Below are 27,142 nucleotides of genomic sequence, written 5' to 3' on the forward strand. Positions count from 1 at the left end.
AGGCTGCCGGGAGCTGTAGTCCCGCGGGCGGCGATCCCGGCAGGCGGGATCCCGTGGGCGGGAGCCGAGGGAAGGCGGTGATGTCTGGGAACCGCGATTTCCGCCGTGACCGAGGTCAGGCCGGGGCCCTGTCACAGGCGGATTACCGACGGGATAACGAGGGAGCGCTCAGCGCCGCCGTGGAGAATGCAGTGGTGCCGAGGCCTTTGAATGACGTGGTCCCTGCCCTTTGCCCGTCCAGCTCTGTGAGCACAGTTACCACTTGCTGTCAGCACATGCCTCGTCAGGTTTTCTAAAAAAGGACTAAACTTATTTTTCTTAAAGCATATCACAGTCTTTTTGTTCTAGAAGAAAACCATCTGTATGGGTCTTTATGTAGGACCTGTGAATCTCTGTGCTTATTAGCTGCCCTGAGTGCTTTCAGGAGGAGGAGGAGGAGGTGGAGGTGTGTGTCTGCTCTGGAGGGGCAGGTGAGCACTCTGGTTCCCTCGGGCCGCGGGAGCAGGGAATGGGGATGCAAGGGCTGTGGGAGCTGGCACCAGCAGTGGGTTTCAGATCCAGGTGCCTGTAGAGCTGCTCTGCAGAGAAGAGAGTGTGAGGGGCAAGGAAGCTGCCTGACAGACCAGTGCTGATCCCTGGCTGGGCGGTCGGGGGTGGGGGGGAGCTGAGGGCACTGGGTGCTACTGGCACGATGGCAGGCCCTGTGTGAACAGATGAGATGGCACAGCAACACCACTTGAGATCTTGAGATGGGGCGATCAAGGCTACAACTGGTTATCATTAGTGCTGCTTCTTGTTTGGGGTTGGAGTCAGAGCTGCTTTTCTCCTGCCTTGGTGTGCCTCTTCTTAGATATTAAGTATTAGATATTAGAAAAAAAATCCTTTACAATGAGGGTGGTGAGGCACTGGCACAGGTTGCTCAGAGAAGCTGTGGATGCTCCATCCCTGGAAGTGTTCAAGGCCAGGCTGGATGTGGGTCTGAGCAACCTGGTCTAATGGAAGGGCAGAATTATCGAGATTATCTTTAAGGAACGAGATTATCTTTAAGGTCCTTTCCAACCCAAATCATTCTTTCAGAAATGAAGAAGCCCTGCCTCTAAAAACAGAAAAGTAGTGTCCTGCAGTCATCTCTGGTTGGGTCCTAATACATGGTTATGCACGTGGGATATAATAGGGGTGGCTTAAAGCAGAAGACTCATGTGAGTAAGTGCTCCTCCTGGCTTCTCTGAGAGTCATGCCTGTCCCTAGGAGGGAATTTAACTCTTTTTATTATTCATTTATTCATGTGAGTGTAAGGACTAGCCTCTAATTAGATGGGGGGTTGGGGGCAGCATCCAGAGCTTTGTTCTTCCCCACATCTTTTTTAACAAATTGTCAAATGCTGTGCTCCTGAATTACAGTGCCAGCTCACCCTGTCTTTGCAAACCCTGGGAAACAACTTTATGCTTTACTTGTAAAAACTAAATGATGAAGTGTAAAAAGAAGATAAGTCTTGCTGAATCACTATTACAGTCAGTTCTGATAACTAAGTGTTTAAGTGGCACTTAAATTGTTGATATTCTTCCCATTTGTTCACAATCTGGTATCTCTGTGCTCCAGTTTTGCTATTTAAGCTTCTCTCAGGGATGTCAGAGAGGCTGGTCATCAGCATGAGGTTTTTATTTGTTTGGCTGGGTTTTGTTTTCACAGAATCACAGAATTGTTAGGGTTGGAAGGGACCTCTGGAGATCATCCAGACCAACCCCCCTGTGAAGGCAGGATTGCCTACAGCATGTGACACAGGAACGTGTCCAGGTGGGTTTTGAATGTCTCCAGAGAAGGAGACTCCACGACTTCCCTGGGCAGCCTGTTCCAGTGCTCTGCCACTCTCAATGTAAAGTTCTTCCTTATGTTGAGGTGAAGCTTCTTGTGTTTGAGTTTACAGCCATTGCTCCTCATCCTGTCGCTGGGCAGCACTGAAAAGTCTGGCACCGTCCTCTTGGCACCCCCTTTTGAGATATTTATATGCATTAAATAGATCCCCTTCAAGTCTTGGCTCCTCCAGATAAAACAGGTCGAGCTCCCGCAGTCTCTCCTCGGGAGAGAGATGCTGCAGAGGTGGTTTGGTTTTGTTAAAACCCAGCTCAGCGCTGGGGCCCAGCCCGGCAGTCGTGCGGCGCTGTCCCCCCGCGGGGAGCCCCGCCGGGCGGGGGCCGGGCCGGCCGGGCCGGGGCCGCGCCATGGGCCGAGCGAGGGCCGCCCTGGGCCGCAGCTGCTCCGCGGAGCGGCGGGGCCGCCGCGCCGCCATTCGGGGCCTCTCGGCGGGCCGGGCGGGGCCGGAGCAGCGAGACGCGTCCGCGGTGAGTCCCGCCGGGCACGGGCGTGGCGGGGGACCCGCGTTCCCGCACGGCGAGGGACGGGAGCGGGGCATGGGGCCGGGGCCGGGGCCGGGGCCGGAGCCACCCCTCGCCTCCCCGCCATCGCGCCTCTGCCTCCGGGCTGATGCCCGCGGCTCCCGCCTGGGTGTGCAGCTCGTGGGACACGCCCGGAGCCCTTCCTGAGAAACACGGCAGCCGCCGGGACCGCACCGATGGACACCTGCGGCTCTGAGCCGCGCCTTTCTCTGTGCATCCTGCTAGTAACGCCTTCGGGTTATTGCCAGAGCGCAGGACAAGTTTAAAAAGACACATGATGATTGTTCACTGTTTGCGTTTCTCAGCTGTGGCAGAGCGAGACAGTTTCGCTTTCAGTTCTGGGCGCTTCAGCCTTGAAACGGGAGCGGATACACTTATTTAAAGGGTACTTAAGCGAAACCGTAAGTTTGAGTTGTACGTAGAGACAGAGAGAGGTCTCGATACATTGAATTAGGCTTGCTGCTAAAAGGGCTTTGCTGGTTGATTTCTGCGGGGAAGACAGTTGAGGTACAGTCTGAACACGGTGTTACAATATAGTGAAAATAAAGGTTTTTACATTTTACTCTTTAGTATCAACACACTCCAAGATATTTTTGCAGTTTATAGCCTGTAATGATGTGAATTTGCGTAGATTGTAGTTCTAAACCAGAATCTAGACTAGTTTATGCATGTTGTAACTGTGTGTTAGAGATTCATGCCCTTCATGATGATTTCAGTGCAACTGGGGTGAACAGTCTGCAGGCAAAGGTTTTATTTAATATCGTACTTGAAGGTGAGAGAGAGCAGAAGTTGATAAGGACAGAACAAAAATCTTGACTAAATAAAGTAGATTTTTAAAAACAACTTTCAGAACTCTGTCGTAAAGTCCACAAGTCCCATCTGTGTTGATTTGAAAGTACTATATAATATTATTTGTTTGGATATTAATAAATATTACCTTTGCAGACTAGGAGAACACGCTAGGCTTTGTCATTGTTTGAAATTTTTTGTCCAGGATCTGAATAAAGGCTCAGGAGCAAAGGCTTCTGAGTTGCCATCCAGTCACTGAGCAGCTGGAGTAACAAGGTTAAAGCTTTTTAACCTGGATGCAGACCGTTACCTAAACATGGCTTTATGCTATGCAGGTGCACAGCCTGAACACTAGCCAAAAAGAAACTGGTACCCCAAAGTGGCTTTCTTACAGACAGGCTCTGTGTTCCTTGGCAGGTAGTACAAAATGTGGGATTATGTCGCTAGGGTGCTCAGTTGTAGTTTTCTCTAGTAGTGTATGGAGAGAAACACGTACTGCTAGACAGGAATTCCTCCGGCCTGTCTGAGACACCACACAGTGTCTGAGATAGAGACATGCTGTTTCTTTTTCGTACACGATGTGTAAAATTGTCAAAAGGTGTATTAACATCGTATTTCTAATTTTTTTCCCTATATCAGTATTAGTGAGGCTAATAGGCTTAGAAGACTGAAAATGAGGGATCTTCACATCATCTTGCATCTACAGGATTGTGGCTCTGCACTTATGTCAGTTAAGAATTCCAGCAACATAATCCCATTACTTTTAAAATCATAATGTGGCTTTGTGAAATAAGGCAAAATGGAGGAGAAATATAAAACTACTACAAAAAAAAATTGTGAAAAGCTACTTAAAATACAGGTTACAGAAGGCAGAAGTCATGAATATTTCTGCCTTCTTAGAGATGGAGAAAAAGAGAATGCAGGGACAAAACCCTCATTGCAGGGGAATTCTTTTTTATTCGAAATGTGTGGTTAATTTGCATAGAATAGATGGCATTTGTTCTAAACTGTAGTATAGGAAATATCAGCAACAGTTACATTAAACAAGGAATAAGAACTTTTTTGCTTTGTTATCCAGGAGAGAAGCTGTGAATACCCTCTCCCTGGAAGGAGAGGCCAGGCTAGATGGGGCTTTGAGCAACCAGGATACTGGAAGGTGTCCCTGCCCATGTCAGGGGTGTTGGAACTAGATGATCTTTAAAGTCCCATCTGACTCAAACTCTTCTATTTTTTTCTGGGCATTGCATGGTATAGGTCATGCAATAGATAATCTGATGTAACCACTACTTCTACATACTGATTCAGGCTTAGGGCCACAGGAGTGAAATACATTTGGTCTTACCTGACATGAATATAATACTCCTCCTCTGAACACTTTTTATTTAAGGGAATGCATATGTCTGGACCCTGTAGCATAGGACCTTATGGAAAGTCAGGAAATTGGTTAAACTGATGGCAGTTTGACTTGTGAGATGGTGACTTACATGTCTGATAATTTGTCTAGAACAGATCCCCTCTTCCCTCTTATCTTATCTTACGGTAAAGCTTTTTTTTTTTTTTTGGATAGCAGACTATTTTCTCCAAGTTGTGAGACCTTATCCTCTGCTTTTAGTAATAGTGTCTCACATTAGGGCTGCCTGCAACCTTCCTGTAAAGTACCTTTACTGCCTTAGTATCATAAGTACCTTAGTACCGTAAGAGTGGCTTTGGGGAACACACCCAGTTATGTCAAGGTGCTGGCCGGCCTTTTCTGATGAGAAACCACGGCAAGTGTTTGTGTATAGCTGACAAGAACTGTCTCTTGGAGGAGAGTGGTGTCTGCAAACAAGCAATCCTGGAAGGGTACAGAAATCAAATGGATTATGTTCTGTGCTTTCAGACCAAAGGCTAAGTCTTGAAAACATGATCCCTGCAACTGTTCCCACTGTCCTGAGTGCTCTATATTTATGCTGCCACAGAAAGAACTGGTTACAGTCGGAGGAGAAACACAAGAAACACTAAGGACTGAAATGCAGTTGCAGCTAAAGTATCCTCATCATGAATAGGTACACAACTATAAGACAGCTTGGTGATGGGACCTACGGCTCTGTCCTCCTAGGGAGAAGCATTGAATCTGGAGAGCTAATAGCCATTAAAAAGTAAGTATTTTCTTACGTTACTTAACCGTGGATAGTCCAGGTTTTTACTTTCTAGGTCCACATCAGCTTGGTCATGCTGGTTCAAGTACTTCATATTCCATGCAGCTTTTGTATATGGAGTTGTGTTGGGGCAGCTTGCAAAACTCAAGTTCCTTGTATCCTCCAAAGCCTCAGCAGAAGAGGGTGAGATATATAGGCTTATAATAGTGCTCTGCTACTATGTGCAGTCAAACATATATTTTGTATATTATTTACAGTATTCTACAATGCTACTTTGGAATCTGCAGCCTCTTCACTGCTGTTTATGTGGATCATAGATTTCATGGTCTAATTTTCAAAGTAAGGTTAATACTACATTGACACAATGGATCTCATTGTCCATTATCTGTATCTTTATATGCTGCTACATCTTTTCATCTTAAGATTTTCTTGAACTTCCTTGAGAAATTAATTTAATTTTCTCTGCTGCTTCAGCAGAGACCTTAGCTTGTAAATGGCTTATTTGTCCTAGCTGTGGTAAGAGACAGCTGTAAAGCATTGCAGGCACCTTCCTGAAATACCAACCGTGACCCAGAGTCGTAGTTATCGAAAGAGCTTTCATTACAATGCTGTTTTGTATGAACAGTCAATAGCTAGCTTTATCAACTTTTCTAAATCCCCTGTGTTGAGAGTATTTTTCCTGTATAAAACCTTGTCAGAGGCACCTTTCATTTTCATTTTGCATCGTGGGAGATTCTCAGAAAATTCTGAACAAACCAGAAGATGGTATTCTCTTAGTTTACATGTTAATGCCAGACCTTTATTAAGAACAGAAGTGGACTGGTGGCTGAACACACAAGACAGTAATTGCAGAAACACTGCTTAACAAAAAAATAATTCAGACTCCTTCATGACATGAAGGGCTTGTAGTTCTTAAATTTTTTTGATTGTAAGAACCGATTTAAAACTGGAAACTTACTACAATATTAAATAATACTGAATTATTCTTAAACCTGGAAAAGACTCAAAGGGTGCCTAACTCCATCTGAAATCCACACTCTAAGCAGTTGAATATTTTTCTGTGTTTTAATCTGAGCTCTTCTGTGTGTGTGTGTATGTGTGAGCCTTTGGTCTAAAGTCTGTCCTAAAATACAGAGTTTCATTTAAAAGAACTGAGTAGTCATCAAAATGTATATGAACAGACGGGACCACACATTGCATGCAGATAGTATGTTCAGAGTTATATTCTGCCTTAGGAGAAAGCAGATCTGCTACACAGTTTGTTTCTGTTAGAGCAGAGTTGCTTATAAACTTGAAAGGGAAGGCAGAATTTGAAAAGCAGTTGGGGTGATAGATGCACCTTGCAAGGGAGGGAGAAACATGGGGAGCAGTGGACACAGAAAAATGAGGAAATGCAGCTTAGAGGGGAAAGGTATTAAAATTACAGAGAAAATCAAAATATAGAAAAGAGAAGCAAGGAGAGTATGACCCAGTGAAGTGATTGGATCTTCATTTGATTTGTTTCAAAACTGTCTTTTGAGTTGTTCATAATTGTAGTCACTACTCTACCAGATTGTATACTGGAAAGAAAAATAGCATGCCCTGACTTGTTGAAGGCTCTGAATTATTTTCAGCAAGATATATACATCTATATAGATATATAGATAAAAATATATACATACAGAAAAAGGCAATCCTCTGTAATAGTAACTACTATTCAAGTGTAATTCTGTTTGAGTGTACCTTGTGAAGTTTTTTGACAAAGGAGCTAACACCTTATACTTTGATGGAAGAACTGAATTGTTAAGATCTAATGAGACTTACAGGTCTAAGACCAGCTGCTATTGACTGTGCATTAATTGTTATTTTCCCCTCTGCTATTGTAGAATGAAGAGGAAGTTTTATTCCTGGGAGGAATGCATGAACCTTCGAGAGGTTAAGGTACTTGTTTGTTCAGTGGTTGTTTTCAAATTACGTGATCCCTGTAACGTTTTGGGATAACATCAAATTCTTCCTCTTTATCAAAAACTGCCCCCAACATAATCTGTGGCATTTGATGTTACAATTCTGATTCAAGAATCTGCATTTGAATGAAATGTCTGTAAGTGTTATAAAAATGCTTATTAAATTTCTGTAGTTCTACAGAAAATCATTTGGTTGTGGAGAGCTGCTTCCTCCTTGCAGTGAGCGGTGTGTGAGTGCGAGCATTCCTATCACAGCACCTGGAGTTGATTGGTGTTTGTTTATCAGAGCTTGAGAACACATGCCCTTTTCACAGCATTAACTTTTGTACATGCAGTTGTTCCCCTATAGCTGGTTTGAGGGCAGACATTTAATGTGATATTCTGATGCCAGCAAAACTTTAGGGGTATGTTCTAAGGACTTCCTTAATTTCTAGTCCACTGTTGAAAACATGCAGAAAACCTAGGTCACTTTTCTTACAGCATTGGTACTGTGTTGCTGCAGCAACAATGAATGTTGAATACATTGAAAATCTAAAAAGAAGGGAGAATGAAGGTCCACGTTTGCTAGTTTTGGCTGGAGTAGAGTTAGTTTTCTTCATAGCAGCTTGTATGGGTCTGTGTTTTGGATTTGTGACCAAAGCAGTCTTGGCAACACATGTATGTTTTAGTTATTGCTGAGCAGTGGTTGCACAACCTCAGGCCTTCTCTGTTTTTCATGCTTTCCTGCCAGCAAGTAGCCTGAAGGTGGGCAAAAGGGTGGGAGGGGACACAGCCAGGACAGCTGAACCAAAGGGATATCCCATGTGACATTGTGCTCAGGAACAAAAGCTGGGGAAAGGAAAAGAGGTAAACGTTCAGAGTGATGCTGTTTGATTTCCCAAGTCACTCTTACATGTGATGGAGCCCTTCTCTCCTGGACGTGGCTGAGCCCCTGCCTGTCCATGGGAAGCAGTGAATTAATTCCTTATTTTGCTCTGCTTGCATGCTCAGCTTTTGCTTTACCTATTACACTGTCTGTCTCAACCCATGAGTTGTCTCACTTTCTGCCCTTCCGATTATAGTCCGCATCCCACTTGAAGGAATGAAAAAGTTCAGCTGCCCACCAGGGTTAATCCACGATATCAAGGAAGACTTTCCAGGGTTGTATTTAGTCTTGATTCTAACCTGGCTATTGCCAGTGCAGGTGCAAGGAGAGTGTTAATTCTGCCAGTAGGAAGTTAGTTATAGAGAAAATGCAGTTGTTTTGGTGCCTACAGTGATACCGGATAACTGGCTTTTGAATGACCAGAGCATTAACTTAATATGTAGACTGTATATGTATCTGTAATACTTGTAGATCTGGTCCTTGTTCTCAGAGCTGTCCGATTATTTAAAATATAGAAGAGTTTTTGAAGTCAGTTCTTCTGCATCAGTGAAATACAGGTGGGGTTTTTTGTTATTAGATTAAGACCCCTGTAAAATCCTGTTTGTCTTTTCTTTTTCTAGTCTTTGAAGAAATTAAACCATGCCAATGTAGTAAAGCTGAAAGAAGTTATTAGGGAAAATGATCATCTGTATTTTGTGTTTGAATACATGAAGGAAAATCTTTATCAGTTGATGAAAGAAAGGTATGTAACAGCATCACCCATTCCTGATGTATTACTTGTGTAATGTACTTTGAGCACCCCTTTTATTGTTGAAAGGACTTTGGATCTTTTGTTGAGGGTTAGATCACTATGGCTTAAAGCTGCATGCTGCAGTAGGAGCTGTGGCTGTCACCTTTGAGCATATTCCAGCCAGTTTAGTGAGAGTTCCAATATCTCTTCCCAGATTAGCCTGGCAGATAAGTAGGGTCTTCTTTTCAGAGTTAGGAATTGTGAGCTTTTAACAGCCCTTACACTGAGGAAGCATTGAACCTAGAACTTCTGATTTCTACATAGGTACTCCAACCATGCTTTTTCTGTAAGACAGTGGTTTCACCACCTTTCTTTTATGGCTTCCTCAAATAAATTAATAAATGAAAAGTGGTTGCAACAGTAATCCAAAGGGATCAAATTTTGGATTTTCCTTGCAATTTGAGCTGACATGTCCACAGACTGTCCATTTCATTTGTCAGCATTCTGAATAAAATCTAGCTTTTTTGTATTTGCTGGAGCATTAATAAAGTCTTAATTCTAGCCTTTGGGCCATGATAACATCCTCCAGAGGATAACTGGGAGCAAAATAGCTCCCTACTTTGAATTATTCTCTGAGGAGGCCATTTTCTCACTATGGACCATAGTTATCAGCCTGGTAGATGACAGTAATCTTCCTTGATTTAACAAAGTAAGGTTATTGTTGTAACATATCTGTGAATATTGCATAAAACACTTCTTTAAGCATAAAAACACCTACTATGCATGCACAGGTATAGAACAACTTTAATTAAATCAGGTTGTATATGGATGCTAATTTTTAATTAAATGATATAATGAACTTTGAGGAAATAGTTCAAGTGTATAACACAGAAACCAATTGTCTTTAGGAATTTCTTAGAAATGCTTGATATCCTGTCTCCTTGTGAAAACAAAAAGGGCAGATGTTTCAAAAAGTGTGCTCTGCATAATATTCTCTACAGTTTAGCCAGGCCTTGGACTTGTTAGACATTGTATAAATCAAACATTTAAGAATGTGATTTATTTGCTTAATTCTTAGTTAAATTCCCAGTCTTGCTTGAAGGGACTGTAGAGGATGTAAGGCTTTCTGTTGTATTTGAAAAAGAAGGGCAAATACGAAAATCTCTAGTAGCTGGTCTTGCTTCTGAAATCTGTGATAGTCGGGTTTTATTTGAGAGGAACTGAGCTCAGGAATTTGAATAAGGCTCAGACCATCTTCTTCATTTACTGTTAGGCTTTCTGAATGAAATTGTCACTGATTTCCACCCCAAACCATCTCCATGTACTGGTACAGAGCTGCCTGATCAGTCCGTCTTACCAATTCCGTCTTGGTAAGGGGTCTCATAAGAAACTGCCTGTCATGGCTGATCTTCCCACCTGAATATTATGAGGAGAAGAGCCTCTGGTTTTCAGTGATAGCAGATAAGACTGTTTTTCTCAGATAAGAGGCAGAAGTAGCAAACCAGCTATTAGATAACAAGGGAAAGTCAAAAGTACGTATTGTATATGCTCTACATGAAAGGCTAGAAGAAGCTGTGCTTGAAAAGCAGTAAATTAACATGAATCCTTGCTGTTTAGACAAGCGTGCCTTATGACCTGTACATGTCATGAAGTAAAATACAAGCACTGGGCTGGGCAGAGAAAGGATTGAGGGCAGCCCAGAGAAGGACTTGTGGGTGTGGGTGGATGAGACCTCAGCATGACCCTGCAATGTGTTCTTGCTGCCCAGAAAGCAAACCTCATAGTCTTAACATGACACATAGTCTTAGTATAATATCATTTGGCAGTTCTGAAAATATGTATAAATTTTGTTGGAGAAATAAACTACATGAGTATATCTAGCAGTTTTATTGTCATTGTTACCTTTTATCTGTGGTTAATAGCATAAGATACTTTAATCATTAATATTTATTTCTTCCCTTTTATTCCACAGAAACAAACTGTTCCCTGAGTCTACAGTTAGAAATATTATGTATCAGATCCTGCAAGGGCTTGCATTTATCCATAAGCATGGTAGGTAATTACACAATTACACTATTAACTTTAGGAACAGAAATGATCAAAAGAATGGCACTAAATGAGAGGTTCAGATTACTGAAAATATCTATACTTTTATAGTTGCCTGATACTTCCATCTGGAGGTTTGCTCAGTTCCTTTTCTGTAGATTTCTGCTTTCTCAGACTGGCATCTGGTCACTCTCACACTCATCTGATGTTAATGGACACATTTTGTGATAGATGTAGAGATCGCCTGAGACTGAGAATAAAGGAGAAGTTACTCTTTTCTCAAACTACAGACAGAGACCGAATAAAACACACATTCTCTATAAGATGCACTTAAAGTAATAAAGTCTGAGTGACAAACAACTTCGTTGAATGGCCTTCTAACTAATTTTTACAATAATGATAAAAGCTGTAGCTGGTGTACCAGCCAGTAGTAACAAGACCCACTTTACTAATAAAAAAACCCCCAAAACTAATACCTTCATTTAGTGATAGCTTCCTCACCATGTTTTGCTGACCTCTGCAATTCTGCCTGCTAAATGCACTGTAGTGTCTGTTGCTGGGCAGCATTCTGGTTTATCAGAAGAGAGCTAACATCAGTAGCCAAAGTCCTGGAAGTGAAAGGCTTGTAGGACCAGAATTTCAGTTTTCTTGAAGAACACATTTAACTCTGTTTTGCAGAAAATTTTCAAGCTAATGGCTTTATTCACTCATTTAGTGGCACTTGGATACTCTTCTGAAACCCAACTATAAATTCCAGTCTGTTCCAGTGAGATATATAATATGTAAAAATAGAAAAATACTATGATTGATTTGCAAAATTCTAATCCAAATTTTCAAATGGATCACAACCTTTCAGAATTCCTTTTTTGTTCAAAGACCTGCTACACACTAGACTGGTATTTCTGCCATGATGTTGCAAATCCATAGTTAAAAACATCTGTAAATGCATGGCAAGCCTGACAGGATGGTCTTGATGGTCTTGTGGCTGACAGTGTAAGAATGGGTGTCCCAAGACTCTCTGCCACAATTTTCAAAAAAATCACATGAATTTTTTTTCCCTCTCCATATATCTCTGTTCTTCTCCTGTATGGCATAGAAATGCTTGTCAAATAAACGTTTTATGTTCTTTCTCCATTCAGACTCTTAAACATCCTTTCATATTTGAGTGAACAGTTGATTGCTCTTTTTACAAGTTTGCCATGAATTAAATTGCCTCTCAAGCATTCTGTCAGTGCATTGCATGTCTGTGCAGCGAATACAGAAGTGATTGTACTAAATGCCAAGCGCAGCCTTGGTTGCTCTGTCTGGTACCTTCCCTAAAGAGGCAGTTGTTCTAGCTGGCACCAGAACAAGCTGCAGGAAGCACACAGTCTGCTGGTTAGCAGATATCTACAGTGCTGTGTATTCAATGCTGTCATACATTAATCTTACAAACAAAACTGAATATAGTTATACTGGACAATGTAGACACATCCCATGTGAATTCTCTATAGGAGCATCTTTAAAGCCATGGAAAAAATAAGCATGTTGGAGGGTCTCTGAAAATGAGGTCGTAGAGCTCTATTAAGGTACTACAAAGGGTGCTGTGTATAAAAAATGGTGGTCTCAGACGCCTGCAAGAAAGAAGCTTAAGGACAAATTTTCCAGGTTAACGGTGGAAGCAAATTTCAGAGGCAGAACTCAGTGATATTCTAGCCCTGTTCTCTCATTTGTATTGGAAGAGCTCTTTCCCAATGCTCTTTTGTGATCAGGTTTTGTTGAATTCAGGAAGCACTAAAGAAAGACCAGAGATCCTCTGATAGGATGAGGAGTAGCTGAGTGCTTGCAGATTATATTCTCAGATTTAAAAAGAAATTCATAGTGAAAAAAAGTCTTGTTTTAATTTGTATTCTGTTTAAAATACCATTTTATGTAATGTATTGATATCTTCATTGGACAGTTTTCAGTTAGAATGAAACTAACATTAAATGTGTAAATATTTTTATGTTAAGGAAGAGTCACTTGAAAGGGAGCTATCTGACTGAAATGCTCTGAACTGTTTTAAGATCGTCAACTTGTGTATAGTGTTCTTCACGGTGTGACTGAAAAACCATTGTACTGATCAGTTCTGTTGACCACGTAAGACTTTGATCTCTATGTCGTGCTATTCCAGCTTCAAAGCTAAGAACTAAAGCAAAACAATCTAGGTGGAAAATAGAGGATACAGCAGTGGATGACATTGCAATTACATCAATATTTCACTTGAATTTTAGGGTTCTTTCACAGAGACTTGAAACCTGAAAACCTGCTTTGCATGGGACCAGAACTTGTGAAAATAGCAGACTTTGGTTTAGCCCGAGAAATCCGATCCAGACCTCCATACACCGATTATGTATCCACAAGATGGTAAGTGCTAGTACTCGCCTACATTGTGGGAATTTGCTACCTTTAAAGTAGTACAATATTGAATTGGTGCTGATTGTAATACCACTTTTGATGCCTCCTCTTTATGAAACTTTTATTTAAGCTTGGCATAGTTCGAAAAGCTTCAGTTAGGGCAAGACATTTTACAGAGGGCAGCAGCACAGGAACAAAGAGGGAGGTGGTAAGGTAGATGAGACATGCTGGGATTGTTGTATGTCAGGCAGAACAGAGCTCACAGGAGATTATGTGGGTTTTAATTCTAGAAAAAAAAAATAAAGTCATATGTATAGGATAGGAGAGGAGCTTTTTAAGGTATGTTTGCTGTTAACAGCAAAGAATGATGAGGTGAGCTTTTCATTTATGTCTGTTGAATTGCATTGAGGGGATTTGTTTCTTTTTTTCCTTCTCTTACAGGTACAGGGCTCCTGAAGTCCTTCTGAGATCTACCAGCTATAGTTCTCCAATAGATATTTGGGCTGTTGGTTGCATAATGGCAGAAGTTTACACACTGAGGCCTCTCTTTCCGGGTGCCAGTGAAATTGATACTATATTCAAAATTTGCCAAGTCTTGGGGACGCCAAAGAAGGTAGCTAAAGTGACATTCCACGCTGCAATAATACTAGAGCTGTTCTACAATGCAGGATGGCACAGTAGCAGTAAGCATAAAAGTAATAAATTTTCCTGCATACTGCTAATTTATGGTATTGATCTCAGATACAGTAAACTAAATTAAAACTTATTTTCTGTGTAATAAGAATTATTTAATTATGCTATAAAAGCTGGCATTTAGAGGAGGAGTAGAGAGCCCTGAAGAAAGTCTTTAGACCGATTTCCTTAGGTGGAAATTTTTTGTCTTACACATTGCATATAAACCTGTGGTTTAAGAGGCTAAAAATTGGAATCATGGCAAGACTCCTGTCTCCTGATTCCATTTGTATCCTTGGCTTGGTCAGGTGTAAAGCGAGATTTACTTCTCTCCAGAGGTTTGTGCTGAGGATTCCCCGTGAAATCTTCAATACAGTCTAGAGTAAGCTGTACACAGTCTGTTACTGATAAGAGAATATATGCTAAAGAATATATGCTTAGGTGCTGATATTTTACAGCTGAACTTTTTCTGTGGTTGGGAATCTCATTCTTCCAGAACGACTGGCCTGAAGGCTACCAACTTTCAGCTTCCATGAATTTTCGCTGGCCTCAGTGTGTACCTAACAACCTAAAAACTCTCATACCTAATGCAAGCAGTGAAGCAGTGCAGCTCATGAGAGACATGTTGCAGTGGGACCCCAAAAAGCGGCCAACAGCTAGTCAGGTTTGATTTTGTTTTCTTTTTCTAACATGTGCATGTCATGTTTCCTTTAGCTGCAAGGCACCTTTTATAGACAGTCATTTAGCAGTTGCTCAGGGCTGCAGTTCTTAGAAGGGAGAAGAGCAGAAGCCAAGAACAATTTACAAGGCAAAGGTTGGTAATTAAAAGAGAGTAATCAGCCTTTGCATGCAACTTAAGTGCTTGGGGTGTGTGCTCAATGATCAAAGGTGTGACTGCAGCATGTGTAAGTATTATCCACTGTGAATAGCAGCAGAGTGAAGGGAGGATATATGGCTGCAGGCTCTGATGCCGTTCTTCGTTGCTATTGATACATGCCACAGAATCACAGGAATCTGGTCCAGCCCCCTTGCCTTAGGCAACCTGTGCTAGTGCTCAGTCACCCTCACAGTAAAAAACTGTTTTTCTTGATGTTCAGAGGGAGTGTCCAGTGTTTCAGTTTGTGCCTATTGTTACTTGGCACCCCTGAGAAGAGACTTCCTCCATCTTCTTTGCACCTTCCCTGCGTGTTTTTGCATAATTTGATAAGATCCTCTTGAGCCTTCTCTTCTCCAGGCTGAACTATCCCAACTCTCTGTCTTTCCTCACATGTGAGATGCTCCAGTCCCTTAATCACCTTTGTGGCCCTTCTCTGGATGCTCTCCATTATGTCCATCTCACTCTTCTGCTGGGGAGCCCAAAACTGGACACAGCACTCCAGGCACGGCCTCACCTGTGCTGAGCTGAGGGGAAGGATCACCACTCAGCCTGCTGGCAACACTCCTGCTCATGCAGCCCAGGATATTGTTAGCCTTATTTGCAGCAAGGGCATACTGGTAGCCCATGTTCAATGTGGTGTCTACCAGGTTCTTTTCTGCAAAGGTGCTTTCCAGGTGTTTGACTCCAGCATGTACTGGTGAATGGGATTATTCCTTCCCAGGTGCAGAACTTGGAATTTACCCTTGTTGACTTGAAGTTCCTGCCAGCCTCTTTCTCCAGCCCGTTGAAGTCCTGCCAGATGGCAGCATGACCATCTTGTGTATCAGCCCCTACTTCCAGTTTTGCATCAGCAGCAGACTTGCTGAGGGTGCACTCTGCGCCACCATCAACATTAATGGAGATGTTGATCGGTATTTTCCCCAATATTGAACCTCTGGGATACACTGATACCTCCTGGCCTCCAGCCAGACTTCGTTCCACTGATCACCACTCTCTGGTCTTGCTTATTCAGCCAGCTTTCAGTCCACCTCACTCTGTTCATCCAGCCCAGTGTTGCCTGGACAAGGCTGGCTTTTGCAGGACACACTCTGCTCAAGTGCGCTGCAGGTGTGTCCCAACATCCTGTATGTAAGCATTGCTCAGGTCATCAGTGTTGCACATGCTGATGGTGGTGGTGGTAGCCACTGCTTTCAGACACCAGTACTGTTGTGGTAATAACCAACTAATTAAATAAGCAGGGCACCTTTTCAAAACCAAAATTCTGTGTTCAAATCTGGGTTCAAATCTTACTTGACTTCAGTAGGACTATAGCTGAACCTTTGTGATTCAATTAGACCTTCAGTATAAATTGTAATAAAAAGCTTTAAAGCTAATTAAAACAGTTAAAAATGAAATAGATTTATAACTCTCAAAGGTAATGAAAAGCAAAAAATGCTATATTAAGAGCAGTAACAAATCTTTTACAATATCACGCAAACGGTGAGGAATCTGAGCTTTTAGAAGCTTTTTGTAGTGAGAGGTCTTTGGAAAGGGAAGACCTAAAACAGCAAGTTAGGCAGAGATCATTTGCCTTTACTAACAACTCCTTAATTACTTGTAAGGCAGGATAAAAATATTTTTACCAACATGTCTTTTGGCTAATTTGCATAAAGGTTATATTTCTTTCACTCGATTCAGTCTTGGCACTGGGAAATGGAAGGGATGGAATGTCTCTGGGGGCATTAGAGTTTTGTTGGCTGAATCTGTGATGATGGTCTGCGTGTTTGCACAGGTGCATGCACACAGACATGAAGAGACAGCACATAATGAAATATACCTTGAGATACCATAAATCTGGTTAAGTATCTTACTTCTGCAGAATCTTTTCCTTTTGTGTAAGTCCACAGAGTATTTGATAACTTGGTATCTGGAAAATTTTCTAGTATTGCATGATTTTTCTGAAGTGGATTGTGCTCTCTAGAATCTGGCACTGAGAGATGGGTTTTCTGCTGTTTTCTGCCCTAGAAAAAAGGAATCTATATTTCAAATGAGACACAGAACTGGGGTAAATGAAAAACTTTGGTTTTCTCAGCCTAATATTTTCATTACTTTTTAGGCACTTCGATACCCATACTTCCAGGTTGGGCATGCCCTGGGTGTTCAGGAACTGGGAAAACAAAAGGAAGTGCATAATAAATCATCTCTGCATATTAAGCCTGTCCCTCCAGTACAGCCCCCACCGAAACCTCATGCCCGAATTTCATCAAGGCCTTTTCAACAAAGCCAGTCTTCTCAGCACGTGGTGTACCCATGCAAGACAGACAACTCTGGGACTGAGCACAGTAACTACTTACAGGAAGATAAGTCTAACCAGATTCTTCTGCCTGCAATTCACAATAAGGTTCCTCAGCAGGTAAAGGTCTGTCTAGCATAAGATAAGCTTCCTGATATATTACCTGATTAGTTCTAATTATGTTTCTTTTTCTGATTCACTTTCAAGGTTCTTGTACTTCTACTGAAAGGACAGTGAGCAGGAATAAAAAATAGTTACAACTTTGTGCTAGAAACTGGAAGTCTGTTGACATCTAAATCCAGTTGCTATAAAATAAGAAAGTTGATTTCTCATTTCAGAGCCGTTTTATGCTTTCCTTTGTTGTAGAGCACCACTTAAAGGATGACACTATGGTTTCATATGAGTAAAAGGGAAGTACAGTGTTCAAACTATAAAGGGGATTGATACCACAGAGAAAATTATTGAAGTAAATAGAACAGAAATTGGGAGGAGGAGGCTATTGCCTTCATCCATTTAAGGCATCTAGTTTATTGACTGGGATTAATAGTCATTTTGGACTATGCTGGACATAGAAAACAGCAGATTATTCTTTTAGCATAAGAACCTACCCTTTCTGTTGGCTGTGTGAGGAGACTGGATTCGTGAGACAGATGATGAGAGCAAATGCTGCTGAGAGATCAGCCATAAGTGGGGGCTGCACTGGGCACGAGTCGCACAAGGTTGAAATGTACTGGTGAGCCTAAATGACTGAAGAGGTGCGAATTTATACCTATGCTGTCCTGCAAGAGACATTTTGTACATGTTTAGACACAGGCTTGTGGAAACATAAATGTGCATGCAGTTTTGTACTCCCAGCATGGGTCTAGAAGTGAAAATTGAGCGTAAGGGCGTTGTTTGGGAGGTGCATATTGAAATATAAATAGAATTGGAATTGAGACCCAAGAAATTTCTTCTCCTGTCAGTTCAAGATACTTTATTACAGGATGAAATGCAGAAGATAAGTAATAATATGGTCTATATAACAATAATATTGTGTTCTTAGCATGTTTAATGAAAGATGAGGGTTGCATTGTTACAGCTCTACTACTGAGAAAAAAACCATCTGGTTTATGCTCTAAGCACATGGGTTTGTTTCTTTCTAATCTTTATGACAGAAAACATCTGCTGGGTCTGAGAATATAAATGGTGACCTTAAACCAAAACCTAGGCGAAGATGGGGACATCTTGCTAGGACAGTGAAGAGTTCTGAAGACTGGGATGACTTGGAAGACCTTGATTTCAGCTCTTCCATCATAAGAATGGACTTGAAAAATAAGAAGAGGCAGAATGATGAAACTGTTTGTAGGTAAGGGGTTTTTTATGTCCAAGTGCTATTTGGTCTATTTCTTTAGCCTTTTCCTCTTTCTTAGTAATGTTGCTCTTCATAGTTTCCATGGGTGTAGAAACATATATCTGCACAATTCCTTGTTCTTTTTTTTCCCACTGAAAATGATGCTTGGTTTAAGTCTCCCCAAGTTAGTCTTTGAATATATATTTTATATTTCACTTGTGGACCATTTTGACATACTCCATGCATATAAACTGTTTTGGAGGACTCTAAGCTGCAGTTTCCATGGATTGTACAGAGTAGAGAAAAACCTACTGAGTGATTCATAAAAAACTTTAAAAGCAGAATATAAGGGAGCTAGAAACAGAATTTTGATTTTCAGAGTCACTTGTATAGCTGAAAATATTCCCTGTTGTCTGTGTGTTTGTAGTGTAGCAAACACAGTATAAGGAGGTGATTTGTGGAGATGGGATGGAGTTGAGAAGCCTAACTGTGGATAAGCATGTGGTATAAAAATTGGACTAAGTGTAGCAATTTTTGAATTACAGATTTGAAAGCATTTTGGACCTGAAGCCTTTGGATGCTGTAGGCTCTGGCACCAGTGCACGAACTTCCCATGCAACGCTTTCACGGCAGGACACTCCCACATTGCGAGTTTCTGCTGCAAAGCAACACTACTTGAGACATTCTAGATACCTACCTGGTTAGTAAAACATACTTCTTTCTTTTTCGTCCTGCAATTCCAAGAGCAGTGTGAAATGGTCATTGGAACGTTAGCCATTATCCTTTGAGCTTGTGGAGGGGGGCTACTGCTTAAAGAAAATGAGGAGAGCAAGAGCTTTGCTCATTAGATGGCCATGATACAAACTATATTCTGGCAGTCTAGCAACTGAGAAATGCTGCTTACAAACAAAGGGACAGGATTGTTGATACTTCTTGCTCCTAATGCATACTCTTATACTTGGAAGAGTGTTAGAAAATGCTGTAAATGTAACAAATTATTCTGTTTCGCTATAGAAGATGAGACTGGTCTTTTAGACTGGAAAATACCTGTACATTTATGTCATGAGTATATAATACCATGAACAACAGTGGGAATATGCTTTTCTGCAGCTTGGAATTAAATAGAATGTAGATCCATGTCTCTATAGAGAATTACATGCCTGTCTTCATGATAACGTCAGCTATACTGAGAGCAGTGCTGGGGTGGGATGAAGTGCAGGAGGCAGACATGTCTGCCTGTAGTTAAAAGGAGGTGAATATAAGTGAATTCTTTTTTGTAATTTCTGTTTATAAAGGCAGTGTTAGCTATTCATTCACTCGTTGTACTAACACTTCAAAATTATTTAAGTAAACTAGAAGGTACCGTGACAGCAAACTCAGTCTTTTTTCCTGAAACAATTAATTGACTTTCAAATTGTCTCACTTAAGCACAGTTTTGGTAGCTAAAACTTGTTTTACTAGAGGAGATTGTAAAACACATTGATGCCAAGCCTGCTTTTCCCTTCTCATAAATTGTGAGTGCATCCTTGCATGTTATGTACCCTGTTTAAATACGGGATGTATATTCAATGCAAATAATAGGTGACATGAACCCTCCTGCAAACTGTTTGCACAATCAGTGGTTTCAGTAGAGACACTAAAGAAGAGTACAGTACTATAAGAAATGGAATTGCCATTATTTGCTCTTGGGTTATCTTGTCATTAGGCTTTTACAGGAAGCGTAGATTTCATTTACTTGGCAAGGTTCACCTTTTGTGATTTGAGAATATTTGTGGCCTTGATGTAAGTAAGGATCCTGTCCTGGGATTTAAGCAGCCATTGATGCTAGTGGAACTACTTACACTGTGATGTGCCTGGTCATAGCATTCCTGTATGACGAGAGGATGGGAAGTGACCCAGAGAGTTACTGAGAGGGAGAAGGTTTTGTTTAAGTTGAACCGGACATCTGCTGTAAGACTGTGCATCAGGTGGAATGAATGCAAGCCTGTGTGGCTACAGAGATTTCAGCCTAATAATCTTTGCATTGTTTGCAATAGGAATAAGCACAAGGAATAGCATAGTCTCCACTTCAAACAGAGAGTCTGTTCAGTCTAATTCATGGCCCAGTTCTGGTTTGTCTGGCAAAACGTCTGGTTTGGGAGGAAGTATTAACAGGATGAATTCAGGTAAGAAACTGTGCTTAACACTGTGAGAAATGATAATAAGTGATGTCTCTGCAATTCCCCACAGCTATATTTTGGGGTCAACCATTTCTAAAACATTGTCAGCTCCGAAGGTACTTGCTACCTTGTCTTTTCTTTCTGATAAAATCGGTTATGAGCACTGTTGCCTAGATTTAGAGACTCCCTGAAACTGAAACGTAATCATTTCTTTTACTGAATCCCCAAAAGTCTGTTTTGAAGTACCTAATGCATAGAAAGTTGGACAGCTTAGGTCTGTTCAGCTTGAAAAACTTAATCTTGCTTTCAGTTTCCCTCTTCAGTTTTCATAAGTCATATTTTCTGGTTTCCAAATTATTTTAGCCCAGCTGGTGCATAAATGACTGTCAGTAGAGGAGGAAGCTGATCTAAATCCATACACACCATTCTTGTTACGTGAATAAAGCAAAGAAAATCTATCATCATGTCTTTTAATTGATGTTGTTTAAAATAATGAAATAATTGTAGCTTAAAAAATTCAGAAAAAAAGCAAAACTCTTCAATTTTTCTTCTTCAGGTTTTTTTGGCATTTGGTATTTCAGGTATTTAATCACTGTTGTTGGATTTGAAGTAATTAATATGTAGAATTTTACATTAGATTTTACCAGATAAACATGTTGATATTGTTAGATTGTATCTGTTTCTTTTCTAAACCTTTGCTTCAGGTTTTCATGTGATGTTACAGTTGTGCAGTGCCCTACTTATTTTGAAAGTGTTTGACTGAGAAAATTTGTGTTGAATCTTGGCCCAAAGAAACATTTTGGAGTTTTAGACACTCTGATTTAAAAAAAAAAACCAAAAAAACTTCTTTGATATAATTAAATCAGAAAATTGTTGTTTAAATATTCAAGATGGAAGGACGTTGTAAGTAGCTAAACTACATGAGAACCTTTATATATGTAACACATATCTCCTTCCTGGCTCTTCTACAGTTTTTTGCTGCTTTTGTAGCTGCATAGGCTATCATTAGATTTTTCCCTTTTTTATTTATTACTGTTGTTTCCCAAAATATGCTTTGCCACTGCTCTAGTACATCATAGGCACATGTGCAATGGCTCTGGTCTGTGCATTCTAATTTGCTTAGTATCCCCTTCTGCTACAGCTCTAGACTCTAGACTGTTTTGTTCCATTTTCTGTGGCTTATCCTACAGGTCACTCAAATCTGTTCCTGCTTACCTTAGGGACAAGTTTTGTAGCTGGCTTTACAAATTTGGAATGTGAATCTGGACCACATTTTTAAGTTGTGCTCTCACTGGGCTTCAGTAAGACCTTTGTGTAGCACCAGAGTCCCATATTTCAATGCGTAGAAATCAACAGTGAATATATTTGTAGGACTCAGTTGGTGAATCTCAAACAAAATAATTCTAAGTAAAATGTTAAGTTTTGATATCTCTGAGAAACCTTGAAAAAGCTGAGATGTCAGGGAGAATTGCAATTCTCCCTGACAGGTGGAAGTTTGTACCTGTTTTCCATTTACCTGTAATGCAGTCTGATGCTGACAGTCTCCTGAATGCAGGTACATATTAGGAGCTGTGAATTTCTAGTGTCTTCAGTTAAGTTCTTGTTCTCATCAGTCCGTGATCTGGCCTGGTCTTGAACGTGACCCATCAGCGCACAGCTTTGTTGATAATGTGGGAGATCCATTGTGCTGAGCTCAGGTGTTCCTTGCCATTTCTTTCAGGGCCCACAGGATCAAGCGGTCTAACTAGTGGTTATATCCCTTCATTTCTGAAGAAGGAAGTAGGTTCTGCTGGGCAGAGGGTTCAGATAACACCAGTTGTGGATCCATCTTCTGGTAAGTATAGTATCAAAGTTCTCTCTGTCCCTTGCTCTGTAATCCATGCTATATGTATGCAGCACTGAGCTACTTATCTTTGCTTTACTTTATTTGGCAATATTTGACTGACTGGAAATACTGTTTATAACCTTGCAGAACTTCACATGGAGCAGAATTTGGTTTATTTTTCCTTCATTTATTAAGTATTTGGGTTTATCTGCAGCATATTTCAATGGGACATAGAGGTTGGTGTGAACCAACTGACTGGCACAGAATTCACTCTTATCAAATCAGTGATGTAAATACCCCTTGTCTGCTGAGGTTTAAGGCATTGGATCCACTACTGTCTCACATCAGCAATTTCTATTAAAAAAGGAGGCTTATTTCTTGGAGAAATAAGGATCTGGGCCTGCATCCAGTTGCTGCTCAGTGTGAGAGCTCTCACTGAACCTTTATCTCACATCGTTTTCTTTTATCCTTTAGATTTTGCTTCTCTGACATCAGTCAGACCCCATCTGGGATGGCCATCCTTCAGTTCCCCCACAAAAAGCTCCCCAAGGTTAATGCCTCTCCCACCACCAGCTCAGCCGATCCACGGGCGCGTTGACTGGTCCGCGAAGTACGGCGCTCACCGGTGACTGTGGAAATGCTCTCTGACCAGTGCATGCTGCCCATAAAATGGTGGCCAACCTGAGACAGTTTGATACTGTTTCATATGCCTGTAAATTTAAAAGAGGCAGATCCTCTATGAATGAGACATTTTGAAGGGTTGTTTTTTACTTATTTGCATTAATTTGAATGCAGCCTTGTACCTTTTTGTATAAAAATGTTTTGTTATATAATTGGGTCCAGTTATTTTCATAAAACTGATACATTTTGTATATATGGCTTAGGGGATTTGGCATTTTTATACAATAAATTTTTATAATGAACTTTTAAAAAAAATAACTTTTTTTTATTAGATTGAACTTTTTTATAGAAGTGGATAACAAAAAGCAAAGTGGTGCAATATTGCAGTGGAAGAGAAGTATGGAGAAACGGGCATTCATTAGACATTTTCTGAAGTTTATATGCTAAATGAGGCCGTATAATTTCAGTGATGCCATGTCTCGATGCCATGCTTCTGTTGTCCTATGTTCATTTGCTTCATACTGGCATTAGAGGAGTGAGTGACTAAACTCTCCTTTGCAGTCACTGAGATTGCTGAAAGTCAGTGGGAGGCACTTTCTTTTTAAATTTATTTTTACCTTTAAAAGGTTTTTGTTGGACTGCTATCCAAATTTACCAAATCTGGAGAATCTTCTTGTTTGGTGGAGGGTAAATACCCTTCTATGGATCTGTTTTCTGATACAGTGCTCTTTTTTCCTGCTTCAGAGTTTCTCCTTGGCATTGTTCACTATGAAATAGAATATGGACCTACCCTGTTAAATTAATTTAAATGTTCTAATGATTTCTAAGGAGAAAAATCATATTCTTTCTTCTTTTTCTTTGTTGGGAATATAAGATCTGAAGACATATTTAAGACAGTATTAACAATTATGAAACTTGTTTCAGAGGAAAAGAATATTAGTGATACAACAGCAACAGAATTTAAGGAAACATATCTATGCAGCTGACTTTTCACAACTGTCTTAAATCACTTTTGGGGAAAAAAAATGCCAAGAGTAACCACCCAAAACAATCCATAGGAAATAAGTCAGTTTAAGCTTATTTAAGTTCTTACTCAGTTCTTCTTCACTTCAATACATCTTCATTTACAATGTGAAGAATATGTCAGCTTCCATAAGTTAGGCCTGCAGGCTCTACAGGAAAAAATAGGACCTTACCTGGTCCCGTTAAGAAAATGTAAAATTCTGGTTGATTTCACAGAAACTGATACAGCCCTTTGAAGAGTAGTTTTATTCAGTTTACAAGAGAGTATGAGTTGTATCAGGTTATAGAGAAAAGAAAATAGCCCCATAGTCTGTTTTAATTCTGCTCTGTAAAGGAGTGCCAGAGTCCAGCCATCAGCAGAAGATTTATTTAAGTCACAGTCAGCATTTGGCTGTTTCCTGCACCCTCCTTCCACAGAAGGAAGATAAAACAGTTCAGTGCTGTGGGAGAACCTCTTACAGAGCTGTGTTTTGGATCAGCTGCCAAAGCTGAGGTGTGCTGAGGAAATGCGTCTTCCTGAAGAAGTGTGCAGAAATTCTCATCTTTCTGAGCTCATTGTCTGAAGGCAAATTCTTTATTTATGAGACTTAAATCCAGCCTAAAGGAATCAGACAGGTACGGTTCTCAGCATCCAGCTGTTTTGTGGGAACTGAACGGTTCCTGTATCAGCGAGATCCTCTCCATGGGATCTGCCAGCACACACAAGGGGTAGCTGCTGTGGACTGGAAACCAAGAATGCATTCTGGCCTTTTCAGTGCTTCCCATGGAGAATTCAAGGATCCCTCCCCATGGGATTTCAAGGAAACTACTCTAGAGTAGGGTGCTGGCTCAGTGCTGCAGCGGGGACCACAGGGAGCACTGGTCACTGTTTCCTCTTACGGGCTCAGTCCACAGTGAGACAGCACAAGACAAAGAGGGAGCAAAAGTGTGCATGTAAGACTTGCACATGCCAAAGACATCTTATGTGTCCCTCTACTCTGTTATCTGTGCATAGCCAGTGCATAACTCCAAACCATACCTAACTGCTCCCAAAGCAGTGATGCCAATGCTTAGCAGTAAAGTAAAGCAGCCATTCAGTTTCTAAAGCATATGCAGGTGGTGTCTGTTGGTAAGTGGAAAGGGAAATATGTATATTTATGTTAGAACTGGAAAGATAGTTGTTTCTCTTGGTGGAAATAATATCTGTATTTATGTCTACATATAATTTAATTTATTTTATCTCTGTCTCAAGAACAAACACCCTGAACCTACCCTAAGTATCCCTAGACCTAAGTAGGCAATTTAAGTAGTCTGGTCTGTACACTTAAGTTCTAGGAGTAGGAGAAAGAGATGAGCAAGTCATCAGAACAGACTGCTGAGACTTGGATTCATCATACCTAAGTGTGAGCTCCTTTGTTATGAGCTGACTCTTTAGACCTGTGGTGAGTGAGAATCATCTCAAAAGAAATCTGTCTCACCTGAGAACGTACTAGTGTTCTAGAAATGCCTGAGTCTCTCCACTAAGGATGGGGACAACTCAGAGATTCAAATAACACAGGATGAATGTGTGAATTTGGCCTTTGGGCCTTTATCAGACCTGCAGTGATTTTTTTGACTACAACATTCAAGCTTTAGTCAGTCCAGCAAAAAGATTAGAAAAATTGTACTTTTTTTATTTTGGCATATCTCCTCCTTTCCCAAGGTAACATTTTTATTTTTGGGAAAAAAAGGTAATAATCTTGATGTTCAGCATCAATTCTACCAGTTTTTAACTTAGTGGCACAGAAAATTAGCTAAGTATACTGGCAGCACCTGTATCCTTTATTAAGCAAATTTCTACTAAATTTGGAAAAGTTCTTCTGAGTAGGATGGAGCTGACTGAGTTTATGTATTTTATTGGGCTGTCTCAGTGTGCAATACAGATACGGAAAAGGTGGAGGTCCTTATTATACCGAAATCTGGACAAGCAGCATATCTGAGAATTTATGATACGTAACCTACTACTTTGTGCTTTAATATTTAGCAGGATCTTTATGCAAAACGTTTTTAGAATTGTACTGTTTAGGATTTCTCAGGCTTAGGTATAATGTATAATAATAATAACAACTGTTGGAAATAAAGGAGTCTGACAGTGGATTCATTCACCTCTGTAATCCAGATTTTCCTAAAAGTATCGTGTAAGTAAGTGCCATGATGTTAGCCAAAAAACCAAACCCATGCCAGAAAACCCACTTTCATGGTGTTTCTGTATCTAATATGGCTGTTTATATGAGTAGGATGTTCTGTAATGTGAGGGGGAAAGTATATACTGAAAGAGCATTTTCGAACTTAACGTGGAAGGAGGGGGTAGAATTGTCAAAGTGAGTGAATAAGTAATGGTTCTTGTTTATTCAGTGTTTTTGTTCAAAAACATTGTTTGTTTCACTCCTTCTGCATCAAGTGTCCTGCCCAGAATAAAGTTACTCTTGAAGAAGTACTACTGACTCGAGTCTTGTTCTTTGATTCAGTCTTTAATAAAAGCACTTTAGTTTGCCTTTTGTTTCTTTGGTTTTTAAGTTGTGGGTTGATTGGTTGGGTTTTTTTAAATAAACCTTTCCTCTGGTGCCTTCTCTGAGGAGCACTGCAAGTTTACTGGCCATGTGGTTTGAGTGCATGTAATTTCTGCAATATCCTTTGAGCTCCAGGTAAAGCTAATTGCTTAGTCCTTGGATGTCAGCTCCTCCGAAACTACCTGCAAGGCTGCCTTAAAACAGAATATGTGTAACACCTTGGACAGGCAGACAGTTGGATTAGATTGTTGTGGGTCCCTTCCAAGGGAAATCCTATTCTATTCTATTCTATTCTATTCTATTCTATTCTATTCTATTCTATTCTATGCCATGCCATGCCATGCCATGCCATGCCATGCCATGCCATGCCATTCTGCTCTCTTCTGCTTTCAAGGCAGTAGAAGCTGAAGGCTGTTGATAATTTACAACTCCAGTCCTTTTGTAAGCTCTTTAAGTGGGCTGCAAATCAACTGAACGGGTGAGGAACTAGGTGAAAAGTACATTTAAAGAGCAAGAATGCTCATTTTAACTGGGGGTGTGTGTAATGTGAGGAGC

The 27,142-nt window shown here is 40.7% G+C and overlaps 1 protein-coding gene across 9 annotated transcripts; it reads left to right on the forward strand.

Annotated features, from left to right (window-relative positions):
- Positions 1-58: 58 nt before the first annotated feature.
- CILK1 (ciliogenesis associated kinase 1) lies at positions 59-26,517 on the forward strand. 9 transcript variants are annotated; one of them, XM_050316093.1, is made up of 16 exons: positions 59-470; positions 1,078-1,199; positions 1,690-1,794; positions 5,062-5,320; positions 7,186-7,240; positions 8,749-8,870; positions 10,831-10,910; positions 13,157-13,289; positions 13,722-13,893; positions 14,449-14,616; positions 16,925-17,227; positions 18,256-18,446; positions 18,977-19,131; positions 20,468-20,596; positions 22,311-22,424; positions 22,890-26,517. In XM_050316093.1, the coding sequence occupies exons 4-16, from the start codon at positions 5,220-5,222 to the stop codon at positions 23,042-23,044; spliced, it is 1,878 nt and encodes a 625-aa protein (XP_050172050.1). In that variant the 5' UTR covers positions 59-470; positions 1,078-1,199; positions 1,690-1,794; positions 5,062-5,219; the 3' UTR covers positions 23,045-26,517. The 9 variants fall into 9 exon arrangements, with proteins under 9 accessions (XP_050172050.1, XP_050172052.1, XP_050172047.1 ...); XM_050316095.1 differs by lacking the exon at positions 1,078-1,199; XM_050316091.1 differs by lacking the exon at positions 59-470 and having other exon boundaries at positions 782-1,203.
- Positions 26,518-27,142: the final 625 nt, after the last annotated feature.

Source organism: Myiozetetes cayanensis, unplaced genomic scaffold (assembly GCF_022539395.1).
Source record: "Myiozetetes cayanensis isolate MyiCay16 unplaced genomic scaffold, myiCay2020 scf2-11, whole genome shotgun sequence".
NCBI lineage: Eukaryota > Metazoa > Chordata > Aves > Passeriformes > Tyrannidae > Myiozetetes > Myiozetetes cayanensis.